The 27818-nt window shown below is 39.7% G+C and overlaps 2 protein-coding genes across 2 annotated transcripts in view; one reads left to right on the forward strand and one right to left on the reverse strand.

Annotated features, from left to right (window-relative positions):
• Positions 1-266: 266 nt before the first annotated feature.
• Positions 267-4184, reverse strand: RPA3 (replication protein A3). The gene is made up of 4 exons (XM_081147040.1): positions 3575-4184; positions 2121-2195; positions 1192-1300; positions 267-638 (listed from the first exon to the last, which is right to left on the reverse strand). Exons 1-4 carry the CDS (start codon positions 4181-4183, stop codon positions 556-558), a joined length of 876 nt encoding a protein of 291 aa, XP_081003166.1. The 5' UTR covers position 4184; the 3' UTR covers positions 267-555.
• The window catches only part of UMAD1 (UBAP1-MVB12-associated (UMA) domain containing 1), a 179046-nt gene continuing 155160 nt past the window's right edge, over positions 3933-27818 (forward strand). The window contains exons 1-2 of the mRNA XM_081147041.1: positions 3933-4075; positions 20759-20855. Of these exons, the coding sequence (XP_081003167.1) occupies positions 20774-20855 (82 nt within the window). The 5' untranslated portion in view covers positions 3933-4075; positions 20759-20773. The remainder of the gene's footprint in view (positions 4076-20758; positions 20856-27818) is intronic.

Here is a 27818-nt window from a genome sequence, read left to right on the forward strand (position 1 = left end):
GGGATGATGAAAATGGTCTAAAATTGACTGTGAGGCTGTACAACTCTGTGAATATACTAAAAGCCACTGAATTGTACACTTGAAATATGTGAATTGTAAGTGAATTATATCTTAATAAAATTCTTATCAGAGAATCAGGGAACACATGGCAGGGAAGCCATACTCATTCAGATTACTCGTTCAAGCTAAAGTGACTGACCTTATAGCTACAAAATTCCAAGTTTGTGCTTGAATACCTGACTAAAAAATAATAACATGACGAATAGTATGTATCACTTAAACTTTTATTAATAAAACAGAAAACAAACTCAGACAACTGCTTTGTTTTTGCATCTGATCTGACTACATGCCAGAGAAGTGATTCTTTATGAGGACATAGGAAAAAACTGTCAATATACCAGTTCCATTAAAAATGGCATACTGGAATATCTAATAAAGTTAGGTAAATGAAATAAAAATGAGAATGAATTAAATATTAAAAATAACAGGAATCTCTCCCTCAAATACCAGGGACCTTCTCTAATAGTCTTCAATGTAGCTCATCTGCAATCAAGATCAATCATATTGCATAACCCCCAAAGGAAAAAACTGCGGGAACTCATGGATAATTTTCACAGCTTCATTGTAAAGTCCAAGATCTGAAAGAAACATTTTAGCAAACATTTAATCTACAGTGGAAAGTTGTAACATCAATTATTACCTAAAAGATTCCTACCTCTTTCGCTTTTACCTCCCTTTTAGAGGTCAACTTATTTTCATAATCCATCTTCTAAAACTGAGATATGGATCATTATGTTTATTTAACTAACTGGCTCCAAAAAATTAAAGATATGGGGTATAGGAGATCATCCATTGTACAGGCATAGTTTTTGCCTTGTTGTGTTTTAGGTGCTATACATTATTTGATGCTTTTAATCCATATATTAAAACAAAACAAAACGAAAAGATTAACAGTCTTTGTTTGACTCCTAAAAAAATTCTCTTTCCACAAATATTAATCTTTACTGAGTTTCCTACAAATACACACACTACTTAGAAGCAGGGCAAAACATCTTCCCATTTTCCTTTGAGATCAGAAAATTCTATAGAAACTGAAAATGCAGCAGGACTGAGACTCATGGCCAAGACATGTCAAATTAAGAATAAAATTGTTTTTCTCTTAAATACATGAAACCAGAATACTTTATTTACCAAAAGGATGGCTATCTTCTTTAAACTGGACATAAGATGAACACATAATGGTCGCCTTGGCTGTTACTCTTCCAACAACTTCTATGATTCCAGAGATTTCTTCATCAAGCTAACACAAAGAACAAAATGTCAACTTCATATTATCACACTTTCAGTTGATAATTAACTTTGACAATTGTTGTCTAGTCTACTTATCGTTCATTTCATGTAACAAAATAGTTTAAAAATTTACCAATGCAAAAACTGAAGTGTAACCTGTTAAAAATGTTTGAGTGCTTACTGTCACCATGTCACAAATCCTGTTGACTTTTAGCAACAGCTCCAGGTATAAAGATACAGTTAAATGTTTAAGTTGAAGACAAAATCACTTAAAGATAATGAGAATGTCCAGCATTTCTACATGGAGTAATTTGTTCAAAAGGACCCAATGAAAGGAATCTATTAACTATATCTTGCACAGTGTGTTCTGTATAGATTAATCAAACAGCACATGCATTTGTCTTATAAAAGGCCAAGAAAATGTAAATATAAAATGTAAAAACAAATTAAGTGACAACTGAAAATATATGTAAACAAAAATAGAAAATAGAATTTTAAAAATATAATCTTCATGTTTTCTTGAGGAAGAAAAGTGATTTGAATGAAGGATTTACCTTATATGATTTTATGGTCTTTCATAAGACATGAGAATTGTCACCCAGTATTTAAACGATATAATAAAAAAAAAATCATGGAGCCCAAAGAATTGTTGGTTAGACACATAAAGGGAAATATAATGTAATAAGAGGACAAACATTTAATTTCACAGCCAGGGAAGTTTTATAAGCTGACCCTTTATACATCCACTCCAAGAGTCCAAAATATCAGCAACAAATAAAACAAGATGTAGAATTAATTATAATATGCATAGAATTAATACTTGAACATACAGGCTCCATCAACTCAATGGTTGCACTTTTTCCTTCTCCGTCTGAAAGAATAAACATTTTCCCCGTGGGATGAATCTAAAAAAGAAATAACATGATGAAAAAAGAAATCCCATATAAACAAAACCTTTAAAATCTCATTAAAATTAAAATATTAAATTTGACAAAAGATGGGTAGATTGACCCAAATTTACATAATAGATGCACACGAAGCAATTGTTTTTGAAGTTTATTTGGTTCAAATTATATCTTGTGCTACCACATCCAGTGAAATGACGCCCAGTTGTATTTCATTTCAGATAAACTTTTTTTAGTACAAATATGCCCTGTATTTTTATTTGCTGTATCACACAACCCTATGCTAAAGGAACCCATACTATCTAAAAGTAAATTCCAGGCCTCAGCAGCTGAGGGTCGGCCTAGGACCCAGGAGATCTCCATTGGATTCTCCTTCAGGCCACATGCCGGGGTTGCTGGCTCCATCCCCAGCTGGGGCGTGCAGGAGGCAGCCGATCAATGACGACTCTCTCATTGATGTTTCCATCTCTCTCTCTCCCATCCTCTCTCTGAGATCAATAAAGATATATTTAAAAAAAAGTGAACTCTACTGGCATCCACGATTTAAACAGTACATATTCCATTGAGGGTTTTAAAATCAGGCTTGATGAAGTAAAGAGATAATTCGTTGTCAAAAGACCTGGGTTCTAGTCTTAGGAGACAGTTGCAAAGCGTGCAGGCAGATGTGGTTTGAGCGCCCAGCTTTGCTACTTGACGTGGTCCTGAGCATCTTACCCATTCACGACTTCTACCCAACTTCCCCGCCTGCGAAGTCAGAATAACGTCTATTTCAAAAAGGTTGTGTGGCTGAAATGCCTAAGCCCAGACGTAATACTAGTTTTTTTTCTACCAGCTTTCTGGGCTCACTGATCCTGAGACTTCGGCCTGTTTCTCACCAGGATTAAGGGGCCGCAGGCGGCTATGGGACCTGGAAGGGGCCGGCTGGGTCTGTCTCACCGAGAAGTGATTTCAAGGAGAAGGCGGGGTTTGAGAAGAATGGCAGAAGAGAAGAAAACAAGAAAATCAGACTAGCTGTCAAGTCTGGCTAAGCTAAAACATCGAGAAGGTAGACGTGGGAGTCAAGTCCCTAAAGTCTTTTATGTAAACACACACAGAACGTGGGTGGGGAGGCGCTAGAACTTAGAGCGCGCTCGTCAACATTGCCATTGCGCGCCAAAAGACGCGCCCAAGTGGGGCTGCAGCAGCCAAGCCGCGTGCAAAATTAAAGCAGCAGCTAAGCCGCGTGCAAAATTAAAGCAATCGCGAGCGCAGTGAAGCGCTAAGGCTTTCCTTCGGCCCTCCTTCGCCCCCCGCTGCCCACCCCGAGGCCGCCCCCGGGGTCCCTTCCCTTCCCGCCCCCGGGACTCGGCCAGGGAGCCAAGGGCCGCGAGCGCGCACACCTTTTCCAGCTTCCCCACGAAGCAGACGGGCCGGTCGATGGACTGAGCGAGCATGCTGGCGTTGATGCGCGACTTGGGCAGCTCCATCACCTCCACCATCGCGGCGGAGCGAGACCCGCGGCCCGCGGGCGAGCGGCGGCGGACGGAAAGAGCGCCTCGCGGGCGCCTATGGGGCAGTTTCCTCCGCACCAATCGGCGGAGACCGGCCCTCGCCCTCCACCAATCAAACGCGCGGAAGTCTCGCTCGGACTCGCGCCGTCCGCCAAAGGGAAAGCGGAAGGAGGGTTGCGTTCGGAAGCGGGGGATCTGCTGCTTAGTGACGCGCGGCGTCCCGGAAGTTGCCCGGTACCTTGGTGGAGGGAGCCTTGGGGGCGGGGCTTGGGGCGGCGGGGCCTGAGGCTCCCGGCTGTGACCTCCGGTCTCCCCGCGGCTACTTGACCCCGGAAGCAGGGTGTCGGGCTCCGGTGCGGATGCGGCGGGAGACGGCGGTGCGAGCCTCAGGTACCTCTTTTCGCTGGAGGCGCCACAACCTCGCTGTGTACCCTTCTCTCCACCCACGGATGGGGAAGAGAGAGGCGGGAGTCGGTGCTGTGCACGGGCTGTTCCCATTTCCCTCCCCCACCCGAGGTTCTGCGTGGAAAGGGCGTGATTCTTGCTGATGAAATCTTGGGATAGGGTTTCTTGTTTCTTTTATACCTGCCCTCCCACAGGTGGGAAGTGGGGGCGCCTGTGGCCTGCGCCGCCTTTGTCAGGCCCCCTGATGCTCGCTGGCGGGGGTCGCAGATTTCCTTCCCCGGCTGCGTCACTGGCCCTTGTCCGCTTCCCCGAGTGTAAGGGGAGGGCTCTTCCCGTCGCCTCTGCACTTTCTGGTCCTGACAGCCCGACCACACTGCGGAGGCGCGGGTGGCCTCACCTCCTAGTTAGCGACCAATTGAAGCGTCTGGGACTGGGGGGTGGGGGGAAGGACCCCTAGACTAGGATAGGAAACGAATTTTAGTTGCTGTTAGATCCTGACCAGGTGCACTTCTCCCTGATACATAATTTCCCCATCAGCAAAAAGAGGGGGTAGATACTGTTTTGCAAAATCCCAACTGACTGACTATAGCCCATATGGTTCACGTGTCCTTTTTAACTCCTCTGCAGTCTTCCCCCCATTGCTCTCCACTCCCCAGGGCTCTGGAGGGGAGATCTGGAGGTGTGGAAGGTAACCTGTTTCTAGGAGACTGGGGCGAGGGGAGGAGGGGGAATTCTCCAATCTCATTGGCTCTGTGGCTGCTGATTTTCATGTTTGTTGTTTTTTTGTTTGTTTGTTTTTACCGGTTGGTACCTGCCTTGCCAGGGATATTCCAGAATGAGTGCTCATAAAAATACCAGTCAGCGGTGTTGCAGAAGTTGGAAAACACATTTTATTGGATATTGTTATTTTTTGAAAACTGAGTCCACGAGTTTGCCTAAGGCACCTTAGTTGTTATCGTTCAAATTCAGGTACCTAGCTGGAGCCTTAAGCAAAAAAGATCCTTTTGAGACTTCACCTGGCAATTTAAGGTGGAAATCTAATGTACCGTAATTAAATGATAGCCTATCTCAGTGTTTACTTAGCAGTTAATATATTTGTCTTTTAATGTTGCTATCACTAAAAGAAATTTAAAGAATTTCGTTAACAGGTGCAGGGTGCAGGTGAGTTGGTGTATAAAAAAGTTGTGGCTGTATTGGTGCAAGTCTGTAAAGTCTATTTTATGTTTCTTTCAAAGACTTAATGTCTTTTGCACTTTAGTGTTGCTTTGGAAAAGAAGTCGATGTGCATTATATAGGGTAGGGTACGCAAGCAACACAAGCAAAACAGAGAGACGAGCAAGAAGATAATTTAAAACAGCTTTTCAGGTATTTTTTGAGTCAGTTAAAATTTATTATATAATAATACAACATACAGAGAAAGTATATATGGCCAGTATGTATACAGTACTTTCTAGAGAGATTAAATGAACCCATTTAGCTTAAGAAATGGAACTTTACCAATTAGTAGTTTGTACTTCCTTAATTAAATCTTTTTCCCTACCAGTCAGAAAGAAACAGTATCTTGAAAACACTAAGCTTTTCTATATATTTTTATTTACACATGTAGACATTCCTAAATGGAATGTTGTTTAATTTTGTCAATTTTGACCTTTATATAAATGGAATCATACCACATATATCTTCTGACTTGTTTCTTTTGCTTGTTTTTGAGATTAATCAATGTTGACACATGTAGGTGGAGTTCATTCTTTTCATTCTGCTATTTTGCTGTTATTGGCTGACATTTTAATTGTTTGCAGTTCTTTTCTATTGTATACAGGGCTTCTATGGATATTTTTGTACATTTTTGTTGGTGCACTTGTGCAAAAGTATATCAGTAGAATTGCTGGAACACAGGGTGTGCATCTTCAGCTTTACTAGTAAAACCAAAAATTTCCCCAAGTAGTGGTACCAGTTTATTCTCTTTCCAGAAGAGTAGGAGAGTTCCAGTTGTTCCTCATTTTTTGCCTTAATTGCAATGATTGAAGTGAATAACTTTTCTCATATTGAACCATGTTTACATTCCTGGAAAAAACACAACTTGGTTGTGATATATTATCTTTTATTATATATTCCTGGATTGAATTTATTGTTTTGTTTAGGGTTTTTGTATCCTAAAAATTTATGAGTGAGATTGGCCTGTAATTTGTCTTTCTTATATAGTCCTTGTGAGATTCTGGTATTAGGGTTATACTAGTCTCAGGGAAATGTGTTATGGAGTGTTTCCTCTGTTCTCTCAGATTCTAAGTAAAATGGAACTTAGCTATTTGTTGGCTGGTACTCACATGTAAAACATTCTGGGTCTGGTATACAGGCATGGCATGCCATGTTTTATTGCGCTTTGCTTTATTCTTCACAGTTGTTGCGCTTTTTTACACACTGAAGGCAAGACCTTCCACCAGCAAAATGATTATGACTCACTTTATTGCAAGACTTGCTTTATTGCAGTGGTCTGGAACCAAACCCGCAATATCTCAAGTTATGTCTGGTTCCCTGTACCTACTGCTTTCAGCATATCCCATAAGTTTTCATAAGTAGATGTTCATCATCATTAAGTTCAAAATATTTTCTAGTTTCCAACATATTTCTTCTTTGACTCATGGGTTTTTATTTCCAAATGTATAGGTTTTAGTTATTATTTTGTTTTGTTATTAATTTCTAATGTAATTGCATTATCATTGGATGGTATGGCCTGATACAGTTCTTTCAAAGTATATAAGACTTGCTTTAAGGCTTATCAAGTACATGGGCAGTTTTTGTAAATATTTCATGTGTGCTTGGGAAAAATTGCATTTTCCAGTTGTTGGATCACGTTTGTAAATTGCAGTGTTCAGCTATTTCTATTTTATTACCTTTCGTCTGATTAATGTCTCAATTGAGATAATTGTGTTAAGTAAGTATCCTACAGGTGGTAGCATTAGCAGCTTCTCCTTGAATTTCTGATGACTTGTACTATATATTTTTGAAGATTTGTTACTCGGTACATACAAAGTTAGGACTGTGAAGTAAAATGGTGAAATGAAGTAGTGACTATCTCAGATCACGCTTTTTGCCTTAAAGTTAATTTCCCCAACTACTGCCATAGACACACCAGCTTCCTTTTGCTTAGAATTTGTTTTTTGTATTTTTTTCCATCTTGTACTTCACCTAAGGCAGACAAGACCCATGGCCTTGGATGCTTATTTCCTCATCTGTTTGGTGGTTTATCAGCAGGCTGACTTGGCCGTGCTCATAATGCTTATAAATTGTACTTGTGGCAGTAGGAATAGAAAAAAGTCAGCAGTTTCATGAGATATCATGAGGTGCGGGACTTAGTGGTTGGTGGACAGGGAGAGGCTGAAATCAAGGTAACAGTTACGGTTTTGTTTCTCGCAGCTGTTTGGACCATTGGGCTTTTTTGGAGATGGGGAGCAGAGTGGTGCTGGGAAGATGACTCAGGCTTGGACTTTGAGTCAGCGTAGCACAGAATGAAGAACATAGACTTTAGAGCAGATAGCCTAGGTTAAGTCCCGATACTTTCACTTACGTGACTTCTGGACAATCACTCATCCTCTCACAGTTGCAATGTCTGTATTAACGTGGGAGGTAAAGCTTCATATGGTTGTGAGCATGAAGTAAAATTGTGTATGTAAAGCATTGAGCACAGTGCCTTGTTACACTGCGTACTTCAGTAATAAATTACAACTTATGACTGTTAGTAGCATGGCCAGATTGTCCTTAAGTATCTGTTGGACAGCTTGGTAAGAATAGTGACATAGTGAAGGGGGAAGAAAACCGCAGGATGCTTCCCCAGAAGGCAGGAAGTGTGTGGGTTTGTCTGAGAGGAGATCCTGAATCTGTCTGGCTTTTACTCAGTTCTGCTCAGCAGCCTGGATGTAAGAGATTGTGTTTTCTTACAGCTGTTTGAATATTACCATTTTTACAACTGTTTGAATATTACCAAGATGTTTTCTCTACTTATCAACAGTTACTTGTGGAAAATAATGATCAGAGAGAGAGTCTTCTTACTCTTTGGGTCCATACTGTGCCTTCTTTATGTTGGTCTTATTCTGGTAATCTCTTACTGAAGGAGAGACGGGATGGCTGAGGTTACCTTCATCTCCCTCACTGAACTTTCTTGCTCTGTGTCTACAGACGGATGCACACGTTTCTCAGCTTGCTCAGCTCCCACTAGCTAACTCACACTGGTCGTATGTGGGTGTGCTGGGCTGACATTGAGTGGCTCAGACTGTTGAGGTCTCTGAATGAGTTAGAGATGAGCAGTTTGTACTTCTTTGAACATGAAGGAGACCTCCATCCTATGCTGTGCTCATGGGGCTTTTTCTGTCTGGGACCCTGTTTTACAAAGTCTTCCTTGGGCATGTACAAACCGTTGACCTTCGAATGGAGGGGAAAGATCTCCTTGGGGGGGGGGAGTAAAGGTAAGGGAGGGAATCTAGTTCTGCCAGACTTGAGAAAGAGTTTGCAGGCAGTGGGATGTCTGGCAGCCTGTTTTCCTCTGGTAGGGACAGCTTCTGTATTTTAGGATTAAGTTTAGGCAATGGAAATGGATGAAATGCTTTCCCCATCTTTGTGGCTGACTCTCTTGTTTTAGTTTGTTTACTCACTCCTTCATTCCTTGGATAGAAGTAGCAGCATGTGGCAGAGTGCACAGACAGGAACTCTTGGTCAGTTTTATTTCTTGGTCTGTCCCCAAGGATCATGCTTGTTCACGGAAATTTGACTCTGGCTTTGGCATATGGTTGAGAGAGCTATTGCCAGTTGTTGTCTTGTGTTATCTTTATGTACTTTAATGAAAAATTGGCAGGAGGTAAAAAAAAGCCAGCTTTCTTGTTTACTTGGTAGTCTAAAGTAAATTTTCAGACAAATAGCAGAACTTATTGACTAGACTGTTAGCAATTTCTTAGCTTCTTTCATGGCTGATGCTAATCTTACCCAGGACTCAGCACCATACTTTGTGCCACTGGCATTGTGAGAGGTGGTAGAGAAGCAGCTCAAAGAGGCAGCAAGTAGCCCGGCCGGGCGTGGCTCAGCGGTTGGGCATCCACCTAGGATCCAGGAGATCGGGGTTCGATTCCTGGTCAGGGCACATGCCTGGGTTGCAGGCTCGATCCCCATTCAGGGGTGTGCAGGAGGCAGCCAATCAGTGACTCTCCCATCATTGATGTTTCTATCTCTCGCTCTCCTTCTCTCTTCTTCTCTCTGAAATCAATAAAGATATATTTAAAAAAAAAAAAGAGGCAGCAAGTAGACTGGGCATTTCCTTGAATTTGGAGAAAGTGTCATGTCTGGTTCTGTTTCTCTAGGGTCTACCACTGTGCCTGGCCAGTATTTGCTCTTCCAGACATGTTGGTTGAATGAATTAAAAGTGAAGATCAAATGACTGAATTTGTTGTTTATTTTTATTTGGGTAGGAAGTAAAGACTTTTGATGATGCAGTTAGATTGTGTTGAAAATCAAATGCTGCAGATTTTTAGTGGGCAGTTTTGGGAGTGCGTCCTTTTGGAAGCTGAATGCAATGGTTCCCGTTGTGTGTTCAATGCATTTAAGTGAGCTAAGAGAGCACTTTATAGACCCACACTGAATAATGCTTTATTTTTTCTTTATTCATTCTAGGTTTCCCTGTGCTATAGAGTTGTAAAGAGGTGTGGCCTTGCATCGGATGACTTCCTTCTCCTTTAAGACATTATTTAAATGTGTTTACTCATCTAAGACATTTGTTACATGTGAAGGGATGGTTTTTTGTTAGAGTTGCCTGAAGTCTTTTTCAGGATGCTTTTTCATTTCAGAGTTGCAACATTGAAGGCAGTGGGCAGAAATTTGTATTGTATTGGTAGGTTCAGTGTTATTTAAGCCAAAACCAAAATGTGTTGTTGGTTTTTTCCCTGACAGTTATGTAGAATTATGTTTGTAACTTCATTAAAACTTAAACTTAAAAATATATCATTGTATTATTAATTTAGAAGAGTTGGGATAACAGTAACATCTTTAAATTACCTTCTTGGTCAATGAAGGAGACCCAAATGATATAAATTGTAAGTACAGTTTATTTATAAGCTCCAGAAGGCAGCAACTTTATCTTCTGAATTTCTACATCCCCCCACACTATTTAGAAAAAAAAATCCATGGTGTTCACATTGTGCTGCAGTAAAGAGAGGAAAATTGTTGTTGTTTTCTTTTTTAAATAAAACCTCTTGAAATTAAGATGTCTTTGACTAGAGTGCTTCATATACTAGGCAGTCACACCCCTCCACAGAGGAGTAGGTTACAACAAAGAGTTATCTGGACCAAAATGCTAAGAGTAAAGAGATTGAGAAACCAGGTCTAATGTAATGGGGGATCCCCCCCTAGATTAGTAGAATCAGAGGAGACTTTCTTATATTGTTCTATTTTTCTTTTTGTGGATAAGAGACAGTAGGGGAAAAAGTAGTTTTTATCACTGTCAGGCTACTATTTTTAATTCTGAAAATAATAGGGTAATTAAAAGGAAAACAAACAAACAAAAATCCCCCAATCCAACAACAACAACAAAACAACACAAAACTTCCCTGATGATTCTAATAGAGACTTTAGGGGTCATGTTTATTTGCAAAGTAATGAGGAGAGTAATGTTCTATGAGGGCTGTTTTACCTTAGTGAGACCATTCAGTGATGGGAATAGGGTCTGAGAAGAAAGAAGGTTTTGTTCTAAAATTTTTTGGGCCAACTTGTGACTTTTCAAGATTCCTTTATCATATACTTAAAAAGCAGTTGTGCTAGAGAAAATTCCAGAAAATGAGTAATTCCAGATAATGTAATGCTTCCAGGATAGCAGGATTTTGTTATTCTAGTGATAGCTAATGATTGCGAACAGTTTTTGGTGGTGGTATCTTACAAGACTGATCAGTAGCTGGCTATTGAGATGATCAAGTGAAGTCTCTGCTGCTCTCCATGGCAACAAGGCCCCTGTTAAAAAAGTCATCCAGTCGTGATAAACTAACATTCCCCCCACCTCCAGTACTCTTTCAACCTGGATTTCTGGTACTGTGTTTAAGGATTTCATGTTTGAATCCTATGTGTCGCATTTCTGAAAAGAGTTTTCTGCCTTTAATTTAATATGAAATAAAATAGGAAATGATTTAAATTATGAGGATCAAGAAAAAAACTATAAAATCAAGAAAATAAATATCATCCCAGCTTGGCACCTGTTGAAATCTACACTGAAGTTCCCGGGAGCTCCTTTGCCACCTTCTGGAATCCTCCCTTGCCTGATGTTTTATAATCACACACTTGTAGCTGGAGACCTGTGACTTTCTGAGTATTTTAGATGTTCTGTTTTTGCTAAAAATAATACGTGTTTAATTTTGCAATTTGCTAAAAGCAACTATGCAGTCATATTAGGGAAGTGAGTTTTATTAAATTATGTTAGTTCAGTTTTTAATGGCTATATATATGCGCATGATGTTAATTTTCCAGTTAGGTGATAAGTGAACTTTTAGGAGTGTTAGAGGACAGGCTCTCTTAAAAATGAGGTTTTCACTACCACTTTGCATTTATCTGGATATGTTGGAAAAGCTGCACAAGTGTGTTCTGAGGGCACCTCTGAGCTGCTCCAGACCAGTGGAAATGGAATGGAAGTAAGAGTTCAAGGAGAAAAAGAACAATATAAAATTTCCTGCTGTTATAAAAGAACTTGCTCATCTATTTCTTAAATGGTTGATGGTGTGTACAAAAATGTTATGGTGTTTATAATCCATTGGATAAATGTAAAAGAATGATGTCTTGGTTTTATTTCAACATGTAAATATAATATGCTATAAATTACATACTTTATAATTTTGAATGGAAAGCTTTGGATGACAACTTAAAAGGTAAAAGGGGGTGCATAATTTTTCAAAAATTTTGTAGGGGATATGTGAGCACCAAAGTATGATTAGCGGCTCTGAAACTTTTTTGCTGACAACCCAAGTTAAGAAATACATTTCACTGACCTAGCCCATGCATCCAAAAGCAAAAGTTCATAACATATTATCGTACATGATGCTCTCTCGTAACTTTTATGCTTCTCCTTCCCCTTCTTCTTCTTCTTTTCGTTTTCCTGCTTCAGTCTATTAAGAAATCTGGCCATACCCAGCCGGACATGGCTCAATGGTTGAGCATCGACCTAGGATCCAGGCAATCTGGGTTCGATTCCCGGTCAGGGCACATGCCTGGGCTCCGGGCTCGATCCCCAGTCGGGGGCACGCAGGAGGCAGCCGATCAATGATGACTCTCATCATTGATGTTTCTATCTCTCTCTCTCCCTCTCCCTTTCTCTCTCTGAAATCAATAAAGATATATTAAAAGAAAAAATTAAATTAAAAAAATCTGACCCATGACTCAGTAAATTGAGTTTACTTCCACTGAAGGGTTGGGACCTGCAGTTTGAAAAACAGCTATAGAGCCAAGATTCAGTTTTTTTATTTTGTTCCTTGACTGGGCTTTTTTCCTTTGTTGGGTCTAAGCATAAATCAGAGAGGTGGAACTATGTTAATACTATTTCATTAACTGGCTTTCTCACAGTTCTGTGGAGCTCATCCATGACATCAGCTTATGTGCCTTTCCCCGCTCCCCTTCCTTACCCTCCCAGATACCTGTACTTTCCCCCGTTACACCAATATCACAAATATCACAAACCTTCAAAATTAAAAAACCTAGGTGGGATGGAAAAACGGGGAGAATCTTCAGGTAATCCTAATTTGAAAAAGCAAATAAATGAGAAAAACTACTAGACAGGATAAAATAGTATAACACAAATACTTCAACAAAAAGGTTATCTCTCTGAGAGGACTGGGTGACAGCCACAGCAGCAGTTCTGAGTGTCAGGCCCACAGTGCCACACAGACATTAAAGGGGAGGGACTTTCTGACACAGGCAACTTTAGACCTGCAAGCTACATTTCCCAAAGGTTCTTCGATGCCTTGGGATCATCTTCAGGGGGAGAGGTGCCTTAACCATAGCTTCAGCCTGGTCCTGTTTTTCTTTTGTTGTTGTTTTATGGTGCCCAGAGCAGCAAGTGCAAATCTGATTACAGACCTTCCCAGCTCAACACTTTAAAAAAGGCTCTTTCACTGGTTCCTGAGTCAAGACCTCACAGCCTTGTTTTAGGGAAGGGCTCCTCCACTCGGCTCCGTGGGCATCTCCCTCCCTAGAGTTGCCTTCTTTAGACGAGGCCTGTACTCTCCTTCACTCCTTGTCTCCTAGAAGGCGGGCTTCACTCAGGTACCTGCCTGGCATTTGAATTTACCACCCCTGCATTCTACTGGAGAGGTCAGATGTTTCTACAGTTTTGAAATGTGAAACAATATAGTTAACATTTTACTCTTGGTGAGACAGCCAAGCATAATGGTTTTGAAAACTTTGAAGAAAGGGAGTATATGCATCATTTTGGTATATTTAAGGGGATATATTTTCATAGTATCATTTGACACCACAAAGATTATGGTCTCAATCCCTGAACTTTCATATTTTCTATTTGCAATAACACTGATGTTTTTGATTTCAGCTATCACTTACATGCTGACAACTCCTGAATTCCAACTAATTCCTTTCACTGGAGCACTGGCTTCCATTTTTCCAACAGTGTTTTACATATTTTTATTTGTACCAGTCACTGTTACCCTATATCCAACTTGTCTGAAATGGAATTGATTCTTTTCTTCTCTTGAAATAAACTTCCCTGTTCTACTTCCCTTTTCTTAATCATGAAATCACTTTCTTCAGTCCTTCAGGTTTGAAACTTTAGTCATCTTGCGTTAATTTCTTTCATCAGTATTTTGTACAGTTGAGTGTCACTAGTCCTACTCCATATTTCTTTTTTTAAAAATATATGTCTTTATTGGTTTCAGAGAGAGGAAGGGAGAGAGAGAGAGATAGAAACATCAATGATGAGGCATTGATCGGCTGCCTCCTTCACGCCCCGCAACCCGGGAATCGAACCACAATCTCCTGGATCATAGGTCAATGCTCAAGAGCTGAGCCACACTGTCCCTTCTTTTTTATTCAAACTCCTTCCATCTTAGTTCAATCCCTTTTTACTACTTTCTAATTTTTAGACTCGATACTTTCAAGCAATCTCTCCAGCATATTATTTTACATTTTAATCTTTCTGAAATACTCCCTTCCTCAAGATCCTAGACTACACAATAATAGTAAATACATCCTGTATAAAACTCTGGATATTCTATCATTTTCTTAACTTTTTAGTTCTTTCAATAATTTACCTGTACTTTTCTTTTGCAGTCTTATTTTCTATTGCTTACCTACATACCTCTAGTGAGGTCACTCCGTTTGCTGTCCTCTAAACACATTATGTTCTTTGTTCGTATTGACCCTTTTTATAGGAAAGGCCTTCTCTTCTTTTATATCTGTACCAAACCCATCAGATGAGGTTAAACTCAGGGCTACCTATTTGTGAGGTCTACCAGGGCTCTTCTAATTCTCATTGATCCTTCTGGAATGTTTTATACTGTTTAATGCTGTTTTTGGTAATATAATCTTGTCTCTCAAGATTAAAACTACCAAAAGCATGGACCATCTCCTTTTTTGGTATCTAGTAAATCTAAATTAGTAAACTCGTTATCTAAATTTGTATTAATCTTACATAATCATGCAGTTCATAACCCACCATACAGAAGAAGAGGAAGATTAAAACGTTTGATTTTAATTTAGCAGTATGAAATATACATATTTATTAGATTTGGACACAAATATGAAGAAAAAACGTGTGTGTATATATATTACTTTTGTAGTTAAGTGTCTGCTGTTTATTGGTTACATTAAAATTTCAGTTTATGTGATATATTTACATTATTTAGTAGTCTGATGAAATCAAAAGAAGATAACCAAGTTGAGAAACCGAGTTTGCCTTAATCCTTTAATCCTTTTGTCATGGGAGGTATTACTTAAAAGGTAAGCCTTAGACTAATAGGAAAAAAGTAAATATATTAACTTGCGCTACCCTCCTCCCCTTCAGAGCAATAGGGCGTGCCTGCGGGCAGTCAGGGTAGCCCTTGTATGTGCATCCTGTATGTACATTAAAATAGTGAAGATACTGTTCTTTTATTTTTCAATTTTGTGTAAGTCCTTAGAGAAAATAAGCACTTTTCATACAAAGACTGTATCAGTAACATACACAACGTTGTTTAAGGGATTTGAGACAATTTTCTAAATAGTGAACTACATTTATTTGACATCTAGAATATTGTGCTAATAATTGTATTTTAAAAATAGCTTTGTTGAGGTATAATCAACATATGATAAATTGCACATATTGAAAGTGTTCACTTTGACGAATTTTGACATGTTTATACCCCTGAAGCCATCACCATAATCAAGATAAAGAATGTATCCATCACCCTCACAAGTTTCCTCGTACCCCTTTGTAGTCCCTGCCTGCACCTCCCCATTCCCCAGGCAACCACTGATCTGCTTTCTGTCATTATACATTAGTTTGCATTTTCTAGAAGTTCATATAAATGGAATCATACAGTATAAACTCTTTTTAGTCTGGCTTCTTTCACTCAGCTTGGTTTTGTTGATAGTCTGGCAAGTTGTAGCATATCTCAGGACTCCATGCCTTTTTCTTGCTGAATATTATTATGGATACACTGCCGTTTGTTTATCCATTTATCTGTTGTTGGACATTTGGCTTGTTTCCAGTTTTTGGCTATTACAAAGAAAAGCTGTATAACATTTGTGTACAATTGCAACATATGCTTTCATTTTTCTTAGGTAAATACCTGGAAGGAGAAGGTCTGGGTCATGTGGTAGGTGTGTGTTTATACTATTTTACACACCTACCACAGTGTACAAGAGTTCCGGTTGCTCCACATTTTTGCCAACACTTGGCATGGCAAGCCTTTTTAATTTTAAATATTTTAATAGGTGTGTAGTGGTATCTCATTGAGATTTTAATTTGCATTTGCCTATTGACTAATGATGTTGAGCATTCTTTCATGTGGCTTTTTGCCACTCGTGTCTTCTTTGGTGAAATGTCTGTTTATGTCTTCTGCCCAGTTTTTATTAATTTGTTTTTCATTATTGAGTTTTAAGGGTTCTTTATATTTTTTCATATGCACACATCTTTATATATTTTATATACATTCATCCTATATCAGGTTTGTGATTTGCAAGTGTTTTCTCCCAGCCTGTGTGTGGCTTGGGCGGGTGAATTCTTTATCTCGCATATCAGCGCAGCTCCAAGATTCTCATTTTTGAGACTTAGGAGGTATTCTGAGTTGGCTCCCAGCTCAGCCAGGCAAGAGTGTTGCTGCTAGATGATAATGTATTTTTCAGATAAAATTTTGGTATTTTTTTTCTGTTTCTAAATGTGAAATTTACTCACTGTAGACAATTGTAAAAATACTGATACTTGTAAATAAGGAAACAAGAGAGGAATATGCTTGAGAACTCCAAGCAAAAAGAATCCTGACTGTCAAGGTGATGTACGTCAGAAGCATGCGTGCGTGGGGCAGCGGGACTACTACAGGCCTCCTCCACTTTGGGGATGGGGCTCTTAAATGACTCTTCCTTTTGCTAAGAAATGCCTCAGAGGTGTGGCAGGCTGGGGGTTGCAGTTTGTTCCCCTTAAATATAAGTTGGATGCTGCATTTGCAGTGTTCAGTCAGTATCTGGCCCAAGCACTTAGTAAATGTTTATAAAATATAAAGTAAGTGAAGGTCTTGAACACATGTTATGGAAATCATAAACGTCTTCAGAACATAGAGCTGAGCTAGGCTTGGGAAAGTAAGGATTAATAAAGACAAAAAGTGAAATTAATAAAATGTATTGGACTAATATTGGGAAATATATTAATGTCCAACACAAATGTCCTAATTGTGAGGGACGCCTTTTCTCTGGTACTTTATTGATAAAAAGCGTCCAGTTTTGGCGCCAAACGGACTTGGTTTAAAATTCTAGCCCTGCTATTTACTAGCCACCTGAAGGTGGACCAATACATAACCTACTTTACTTCAATTCTTACACATTGTGAATAGCTATCTGTGCCTGGTTGGTGATTGTAAGATCATAGGAGATAGAGTACGTAAAGCATTTTGACATATTGTAGTGGGGTTTGTAGTTACTCCCCTTTTCCTTCCCACTCTCTAGTCTTAAGCAAGGTAACTAAATCTGGCTGCTGGAGTGGTGACCTAACCATGCAGCTTTCCCCCTCTGAGAAGAAGGTCACAGAGGGGAGATTTTAGCTTGGTAATTGCCAGCTCTACCAGGATACATTTTTCTAGCACTGTGTTTTTCAGTGACATGAAAAAAATATCATGACATAAAGATAATTTGATTATAGATTTTAGTGTCTCAGACATAGTCTTTTCATGCATGGAGCAATTCCTGTAAAGATATATCATTACCCTGACTTGAGGTCCCTAGTGGAATGAGTCATTAATGCCAGCAGCAGGGTTGATCATACAAGGGAATCCTGAGACTTGTATTGGGAAATTTACCATGTTCCTGTAAGATGGTGGTCAGGTAGGCAGAATACTAGGTTTGAGGGTGACTGGTACTTTTATAACAGTTTTAGAGTTGTTGTTTCCAATAGATATTTGCAATAAACTCGTCCTTGCTGCCATTCCGAGTTCTTCGTCACTGCCCCTGCTACCTTTCTCTTATTCCTGACCCGTTTCTTCCATGCCTGGAAGTTTCTTGACTCTTGGAGCCTAAATTATCCCTCCTCTAACTATGTCTGGAATTTTATGATGCTCTAAAGGATGGAATAGAATGTTATACATTGCCAGTAAGTCATACTTTCAACAAAGTGCTGCAGCCTGTAGATTGTTTCAGTTTTATGTTTTAGGTCATGAAAAACTTAAGTGCTTCACTTAGTTCCTTAAGTTATAAATTCTGTACAAAATACTTGCATTAAAAAGAGACTCTGGCGCTACATCTGAGTTTGGTCTGGCTTTTGTAACCACATATCTGAAATGTGGGGGCTTGAGAATGATGTACCAGCACCACTGTATGTTTTCTGTGTTTGTTCCATTCCTGGTTTGTGGCCAGACATGGGAAGGTATTGGAAATTTGAGTCCTATTCAAAGGCTTTTCTTTTTATGTTAGAATGGGAACCACTTTTTAAAGGGCCTCTGCTCCTCTGTCCACAAAGCTCTTTGTTATAGCACTCTAATGGCATGTGACAGGGTGAACTAAGCAAGCCACATGGCCACACCTACCTCAAGGAGGGTAGATGACTATAGCGCTGGGAAGTCTCCATTACGGAAAAGCCAGTGAACAGCCCTCATGATTCTGGGGTTCTCAGTTATGGTCACCATATACTCAGTTCTCTCTCCCTTCCATGGGCAGAATGACTCACCTGTCCCCAAGGGCAGTTACCCAAATTGTCCCCATTTGGTCTTAGCATCCTGCTCAAAGTTCAGTATTTCTTTATCAGGTCCAGATCACCTCTTGTTCTGGAGACTTCAGGAACTAAAAAGGCCAGTAGTCTGTCCCTTGTGTCCCTTCCCACCCTGTGGAACTGGGAAAGATAACCGACAAAACCACTCCCATTCAGAAAGGGGAGGAATGGGAAATATGTAGCAGTCACAGAGTGGTAGCAATTCTGAAATCCCACTGAGCAGGCATTTTGGGCCCCCCCCCACTTTGGGTTGGAGAATGTTCATTAACTATGCCCAGATTCTGCTTCCTGGCAGAGCCCCCACCCCAGTCCATTGTTCTCCACACCCATTGGCTCCACCCTCTGAGAGTTTCTTCCTTTTCTAGTAACTTCTTAGCTACCACTGAAGTTGTCACTGGAGAATAGGCCTTCCTTGGGGGCCGAGTCGCTTTCTCTGGCAGCTTCCTGTCTGTAGAGTTGTGGCCCTCTTTTAATCAAGACTAGTTATTTTGGCAGTACAACCCTCAGAAATTCTCATGACTTCTTACTGATTCTAGTCAGCTTCACGTATCAATAGCCAAACCTACAATTTTGGCTAGATATGAACTGTTAGATTTTCTGTATTTCTCGTCTTTTTACCCCTACTTGTGCCCCTCCTTCTTTCTTTGTTTGAGGGTATCTTTTCTCCACCAGCTTTCAGTTGGAGACCTACCCCCTTTGTCTCTTTTTCCTGAACCATTTACCCTGAGTGAAAGAACTTACTGAGCGCCACTTGATCTGGGCAGAGGGTTTAATGTCAGGTGTGCTGGCTGTACCCTTGATTTGATCCTTAGTTGAGGTTGAGTTTTAATCAGCTTTTGTTCCTTCAAAGGGCTGCTTTTCATTTTTAACCGTTTGGGGTTGAGAAGTTAGTTGCCTCCTACAGTCTTTTAAGTCTGAATGTATAAACCAACCAGTTATTTTTTGATATCATTTCTTTCTTGCCTGGGTTTCTTTTATCTTAGTTTTCTTGGTCCTCTCATCTTTTCCTTTTGCTTTTTCACCTACTCTTGTTTTTCACCAGTTTCGTAGAAGCCATGCTTCCTGTACTCTATCGAGGGTGCCAAACTATTTCCAGACTTTTCTTCTGGATCTATCACTATATCCAGTAAGCTCTTTCTTTGAGGATTTCAGAGGCTGCTCCTTTCCTCTACTGGAACATTTTCTTTCTCATGTGGCTTGTGTTTTTCTTCTCAATTTTTTATTCTTTTAACAAGTGAAATCTGCCAGATATGTTTTTTAACAACAAATAGGCTCCCTTACCATCCACTTGGATCTATAGCTCAGGGCAGGTCGACCTACGCAAATCCCAGTTCAGTTCTCAGTTTCTAGGAGGCTTCTGTTCAGATAAAATATTTACTGACCCTCCCATCCCCCCGCTTGATTTTCTGGTTTGGGTGGAATATATGAAAACAAAAGTGTAGAGCATTTGCTGCCACTAGGACTATTCTTTTCTTTGCTGTCTGTTACATGGCTTTGTTTATAGGGACTGCCCTCAGAGTGTAGTGTGTATGTCCTTGCAAGTTCCCTTAAACTTCCTTCCCAGTTGTTTTCTAGGACTTGTTGGCCTGCCTGAGTGTGCAAAGATAGGAGGAGGAAGAGGTAGGGGAGCTTGCGTGTGTGTGTGTGCGTGTGTGTGTGCGTGTGTGTGTGCTTGTGTGTGTGTGTGGTTTGGGGGTAGCGCACAATAATCGCACCAACACAAAGATCTGCTCTGATGGGAACTTAGAGTTGGCTGCAGCTTTACGGTGGATACAGTTCTTGAGTGTCTGAATCAGATAAGCCACTGGAGAGGATGTTTGAAATGCCTTCTTTTTTTCAGGCGGTCTCAGCTTTATGAGCTTTAAGCTAGTTATTGCATGACGGGTGTGTTTGTTTTTTTCCTTTCCTCAATCAAGTAAATGATTTATGTTTATGTTTAGAGAGGTCCTACCAGGTTCTGGTGTGACCTGTTGATGTTGGTTTTACACGGGGTGATTTCTTGGGTGATTTCCTGCATGTTCAGAAATTGAGAGGTTACATGATTCATTTTACCCTGAAAGTCCATGCGCCTTAATTTCTAGCTGTGTCTTCTGACACCTGGAGAGGAGGGCTTGTGTTTTTAAGTCTGGTAATGAAATTCTTAAAAAGTAGTTATTGTGATTTCTTTATATTTGACTTTTTACTAGAAAGGGTAGGAGTTTTACAGTTTCATTTGAATTTTACCTTAGATAGTGTTTCTGTTTCAGATCCCAGTGGCAGCGATGTTTCACTTCTTCAGGAAGCCTCCGGAATCAAAAAAGCCCTCGGTGTCAGAGACAGAAGCAGATGGATTTGTCCTTTTAGGTGAGTCATTTTAAGAAATGAAATCATAATTACATGGATTATTTTTCTTTTAAAAAATTACTTGAAAATTATAGGATTGATTTTTTTAAATTATTTCTCAGTAATTCCAGAATTAATTTATATGAAATCTATAAAGTTCACTAATCATTTAGGATATTGTCATCAAGTCAGGCTCTTCGTATATATTGGTTTGGCTGTGTCCTGCCAATTAAATTTATAAAATTATCCCATTTTTTTCTCCCTGATATGCTAATCAACATTTTCATTGTAAAAAACCCAAAGTCTTGAAGAATCCTTGATAATCTCAAGTTCTGTTTTATAAATAGCAAACCTTGCTCCTTAAATTAGCATCTTAAATTAAATTAGGCATCTGAAATATAAATATTTGCTGCATGCAGTACACTTTACAAAAAAAATGTTTTTATTGATTTCAGAGAGAGGAAGGGAGAGGGAGAGAGACAGAAACATCAATGATGAGAGTCACTGATCGGCTGCTCCTGCACGCCCCCTACTGGGGATCGAGCCCGAAACCCGGCCATGTGCCCTGACTGCCATGACCTGGAGTCTAACTTCGACCTCCTGGTTCATAGGTCAATGCTCAACCACTGAGCCACGCCGGCTGGGCTGCAGTACACTTTTCAATGTAATATTAAATAGTGTCTCCTAAATGTTTAAGCCTAGTTTATTTCCTGTTATAAAATTTATACTACTAATTATTAAGGTTTCAGTGGTTTTAAAATATATTTCTTTCAACCAGATGCTATGCTTTTTCCCAAGGGGAATGAGAAAAAATAACATTTTCTTCATGTCACTGTGTCTTTCCCTGAGGGAGGGTTTGTATTCTGGTAAAGAGGAGCCAAGACCCAGTTTCCCCTTGCGGCTCGTATCCCTTACACGTGGGCCCCTGCCCCCCAGATCTGGGCTCCTCTGAGAGGAGGCGCGAACTCGCAGGGTGTTTACTCTCTGTCTGGGATGATTCTCAGGTGTCTTCCCTTCCAGATCCTGGTCTCCTATCTCCTCCTTTATGGCGGCCCAGACAGACTAGGGTCCCCTGGCATCCATAGGATTTAAGGGTGTGCCTGAACTTTCAGCTTAGCCCCTCTCAGAGCCAGGCTCAGCCATGCCTTTCACCTCACACATTCACAAGTATGGTGGGTGGGTCTCCTCGCCTCTTCAGCCTTTGTCTTCAGGACCTGGGCTCTTGCAGAAAGGACACTGAGGTTTTATCTCCCTGGCCCTCTTCCAGTTCCTGGCCTTAATCTCTGGGAGATCAGAATAGAGTTTTTCTCCTAGCTAAATGCTGCCATAGAATATCCCATCTTTTCCACCGTCCAGTTCTGGCCGGCCTGTGTGCTTTCCTGACTCTGCTTCATGTAGCCTGGGACAGGGGCAGTAGCTGGGGTGCTCAGAGTTGTTTTTTCTCTCGCCAGATCCTCTACCCCCGGGACAAAATATTGGGGCACAGTCTGAGCAGGCCCAGCGATTTTTCTGGGGAGCCTTCTGACTGGGATAAAGTGGGATGTTGTGGACACGACTGCTTATCTGGCCTTTCTTAGCATGTCAGGAATTAGTGCCGTGGCTTCGAAGTCAGGCTGGCTCTGTCAACCCCAACTTTCTCTGTTCCTTGAAAGCTGCCAATGTTGCTTCCCTTTCATGTAATGAATTAGTTTCAGTAACGGAAAAACTGCAGGAATGTCTCTGGTCTCCTGTGAAGTGTGAAGTTTTTGCTCTGCTCTTTCAGGAGTTTCACAGTAAATTCTTCTCTCAAAATTTGCTTCCACAAAGCCTGATTTTCCAAACTCTGTTCTGTATTCTTTTCTGTTTGTTTGGTTTTGTTAATTATCACCTGAGGATATTTTTCCCATTGCTTTTCAGAGAGAGTAGAAGGGAGGGAGGGAGAGAGAGAGAGGCACACATCCACCGGTTGCCTGCCTCCCACACGTGGCCCGACTGGGGAAGGGGAGCGAACCCTTGCCCTTGACCAGGAATCGAACCCGAGACCCTTCGGGGTGCTGGCCGACGCTCCAACCACTGAGCCCCACAGCCAGGGCTGTTCTGTATTCTTTACTGTAGAACACCTCTGTAGTCTTCATAGAGGTGTTCTACAGTAAAGAACACAGAGAACCTTGTTTTTTCCTGTTGTTTCATGATTAGAAATCAACATTATTCTTCTTGTTATCAAGTAGCTATTTAAAGGATTCACGTTTAGTGTGCAGAGAATTAAATAGACATAAGACAGATGAATAGGAGAAAAGCATACAGATGCTTACATGTCCATGGCAGCCCTCATAGAAGAGTGAAGACCAAAAGAAGTGGTAAAACCTAAGTGCATATATACCCGGTTGAATAAAGAGGCAGTTGTGGAAATGTGACTCAAATATGCGGGGAGACTAATGGAAGATAGGAGTTATTTTAACAAGGTCTGTCTGTATAGTTCTCTTGGCCTCAACTCCCCATCTCTGGTGATAAGAATGTCTCTTTCCTCCTGGCATCTTTCATATGGGGGTTTTATCTCTTGCTTTCCGTTCAAAATTATCCTTATGCCAAAGTGGCATATTTTGGGGTAGTGTATCTGCCACACCCTTCACCATTTTGGGCAAGTTATATAGCCTCCCGGGTGTCATTTAGCTTATCTAGAGAATGAACTTGATAACAGTACCTCCCCATAGGGTTATTGAGAGGATTAAGTGAGTTAATGTGTGTAAAATGCTTAGAACAACCCTGTGAGTGAAGTGGTGGTATCATATCTCCATATACAGGCGAGGGCCTAACTTTTCCAAGTTCCTCCAGCTGACACATAGCAGATCTGGAATTAGCCCAGGCAGTCTGATCTCAGAGCCTACCTCCTACCCTCTTGAACACTAAGCTATCCATTTTTTTAAAATGTCATATTATCATTTTTAATTTTAAGACATTATTTACATTTTAAGATTTAAAAAAAATTAACTTGTGTTCTTTACTGTATACAAGAGAAAGTGCTGATTTTTGTTTGTTTTAATAAAAGAGGGTTGGTATATTACTGTTTATAAAGTTTGGCTACCCCCAAATTTTCACTAGTTAATATTTTAAACATATTGAAGAAATCTAGAATCTCCTTACTGAAGTTGAGATTGGAAGATGCTATGTATTGTTTAGTTAGTAAAAAAAAATCCTTTAACAATGAGGGACTTAACTGAATTGACTGATAAAAGTCAGGACAGATGATCAGGAATATAGTTAATTGTCTTTAAAAATAGAATGGTAACATCTTTTTTTGAAGACTGGTTTGTCCTGCTGAGTTGCTCTTTTATCATATGGTTCTAAACTGACATATATATCTACTTCAGTCTCAGAGCATACGGTGGAAAATATTTTGGAAAATGCCAAATAGGTCAAGTGGTAGATATGAAATGCTATTATTAACATGGCCCCATACTTACACACATGTACTTCTGTTATCACGTGTTCACATAACTTTCTTTGTCCTCATGTGCAGTGGATAACTAAAGACTTAGAAACATGATTACATTTATGGCAACTTCTATCAGTGTGTAACCTACAGAATTTTTTAGATTATCATCTTATGTGGCTTTTACAGCCTGTTTCTAACAATTCAGAGTAAACTCTGCTGTTAAAAGAATAAATTATCTATATTTTCCCACTTGGGGCTACTTTTCCCCCAAGGCAAGCCTTCCTGCTTAACACAGTTAGGTCTCTGGTTGCAGTTATTAGATGGCATTGCTGAGTCGCTGAAGTCAACACCCCGTGAGTTGAAATTCAGGGTCAGGCAGAGCCTAGGCACTTTTGTTGATAATGGGAATATCTGGGCTTTTCATATACAATTAGCTTACTTGTGGATGGAAAACTTTTTCTCTCTTAGGGTTTCCAAAGCTTTTAGTCTTTGTAAAATGTTCGATTGTGCTGAATAAGTATAAGGAGGGGGGTAAAAAAGGCCCAGTAGAAAAACATCCTTTCCCTTGTAACCAGTTCCTATTCACAGAAGAAGGTAATAGCTGTTCATTCATTCAGTAATGAAGTTGAAGTAATCCTCCCGGGTACTCATTTTACACAAAAACAAATTGCAATTTTCATTTGCATCACTGGGTGGCGAGTTTTCTTAGTCTATACTGCTGTTTAAAACCCCAGCAAACATGGTGCTATTTGTAATCGCCAGGGTTTTCTTCAGTTATGACATGCTTAATTGTGCTTTTAAGGCATTATCTTTAAGTTGATTGCAAACTTGCTACCGTAGTGTGCAACCTCATAGTTTTTTTAAATCAGGAAAAAGGGGTATCTGTTGCCTAGATATTGGCATATAATTCCTTCCAAAACTAAGACAAAAGCATGAATTAGTTTAATATGCTATGGCTAAACTAAGGAAAAATAATAGCAACAGAAAACCCCCCACAGAATATAAAATGAAAAGGAATAATTTAGATTATTGTTGTGTTCCGTGACACTGTTGACCAGATGTTGAATATAACTTTGGAGCAGGCAGGATCAAGCGGGTAAGCGCTATTTCAGAGATTAAAGGAATTGGGTTACAGTTGAACTGAAATTCATCATGTTTTTCAGAATATGCAGGTGCTTCTAAAGTAGGGCATAAGAGCTAGTTTCCATCAAGCTAATTGTTTTGTAAAACTCATCCAATTTAGTAATTCACAGCAGCTTGGATGTCATCTTTTAGGTATCCATACTGAAATGCGTAATTTAGTCTCACCTTTTTTTCCAGTTTAAATGATAAATCACTTTCAAAAGTAGTGGGCTATGTTTAAGATTGTCTCCTACTGAATTCCTCATCCTGGGAAACGTTCAAACCATGAACACACGCTGCAGTTAAGCTATCATGTTTTTATATGGAGCTTTTTAGGTAATCTTTTCATCTCTGTATTCTTTCCTTTGTTTGGAAGTGGAAATTTAATTGTGTACAATAAAAATTTACATTCCAGGGAATGAGGGACAGTAAGTCACTTTGATCATATGTGAGACTGAAGGCTTTAATTAAAACAATGGCAAAAACTAAACAGATTTTCAGTACGTGCTTTGTATTTTTACTCCCTGTTCTTACAACAGAAGTGTACCAAATCTTAGAAAAGTGTTTATGGATTAAAAACACAGCTTTACCCGCTTATTGGATATCCACAAAAACTCAAATGGCAATTATTTTACTTTGCGATCTTTGTGTTTTTGCTCTTGACCTTTCAATTCTAAAGCAAAGTGTGCTAGGGTTTCTCAACTAACTTCATTATGCAATTGCTTATTTCCCATTAAGAAATGTGGAGTTGTATGTCTAACAGATGGAATGAACAGAATTTTCATATTTGTTGGTTCTTAATTGTGTTTCCCCTGTTAACCTAGAGACACTTCAGAGATGAAAGTGTTCGGGCAAGGCTGTCCTGGGGCAGGGTGTGTGGGGTGGGCTTTACCACCCTGCCTTATCTCCTTGAATGTGCAGAGCGAGAGAGAACTTTACGGGGCAGGGAGAGGTGCCAACTGGACTGAGAGGCAGAACTGAGCCCTCTGTTTCATGCAGTTTGTTGTGAGAAAGTCATTCATTCTTATTGGGGCTCAGTAGACTCCACTGACTCAAATGTAAAGGAGGGCTCTGTCTTCCTAACTTTAGGGTTCTGACCCTCCTGTGCAGTAGGAGGCACTTTGAATATGTACTGGTGCTGGGTCTACATGCCTAAACTCTGATTAGATGGACCTGGGGCTTGGTCTGGACATTGGTTTATTTTATTTATTTATTTATTTATTTATTTATTTATTTACTTACTTACTTACTTACTTACTTACTACTTACTTACTTATTTATTTTTTATTTCCAGAGTCCCCCAGGGTAGTTCTAGTGTGCATGCCAAGCTGAGAGCCACTGCAGTTCACTCTCTATAATTTAGTAATTGTACACCGTCCAATAATGTGTTTAAGACACTTCAAAAAAGACCTCATAAAAATACAGAGTTACAGTTTCTCTTCCACTGTAGTCCAGCCATAAACAAACAAAAAGCAAATAAAACTGCAGAATTCCTAGGTGAAACATACTTCCTCTCAAGCATTAAATAGGCAAATAGCAGAAAGCTTCAGAAATCTACGAAATGAAATCTGTTCTAAGAGTAATATATTTGGAACCTTAAATCTGTGTATGGGTATTTAAGTCAGAAGAGCAGTGGGGAAGTTTTTATTAAATTAATTATACAAATGTGAATTCCAGGTGGCCTATGACTCTTTTTGTCTTAGCCATAGTACATCTAGAGTGACATGAGGTAAAATTATTTGACAGATTAACACCCATAAACTTTTCAGAGCAACTCTGAGGTCCATTTTCTTTGAACTAAAACCTTCAGGCAGTCATATTTTTAGTATAGCTATTTGGGGGTAATTGACTGGTTTACTACAGTACTGTTTCCTTCAGTAGGGAAAAAAATCTAAGTGTGCACACCATGTTACATAAATGGAGGCTCCTCTAGTATTTCCTTAGAGCTTTCATAATGCTGTATCTTCCACATCTGAGACTATTTAACTGAAAAATTGTGATGACTACCTTTTACATTTTAACTTAAAGTTTATTCTTATTTCTTTCTGTTGAGGAAATAAATAATGAGGATGAAAATTAAATAAAATGTACACAGTGTGAGCATTGTGCTTTGTACTAGTAATTCATATAAGGTTGGAAAACCTAAATATTGTCTTTCTGGTAATCTTAATAATACAGTAGTTTTTTATATTTAAGTGTTATGTTACTCAGCTTCTGTTTTTTCCCCTTGAAACCAAAGCATAGTATGAAGGAAAGGTTTCCTACTGGGGTTCCACATTAATCTTTATAAGTGTGAATTTATAAAAAATTTAAGCATCTTATTTGTTTCTTGTATCATGATAGAATTATGGTGTTACCTCAGAATAGCATTATCAGATAAACTAAACCAGAAGAAAAAAATCTCAAATTAGTATGATATAATCTTTTCCTATTGTAGAATCATCAAGTGA

Source organism: Miniopterus schreibersii, assembly GCF_964146895.1.
Source record: "Miniopterus schreibersii genome assembly, chromosome: 9".
Taxonomy (NCBI): Eukaryota; Metazoa; Chordata; class Mammalia; order Chiroptera; family Miniopteridae; genus Miniopterus; species Miniopterus schreibersii.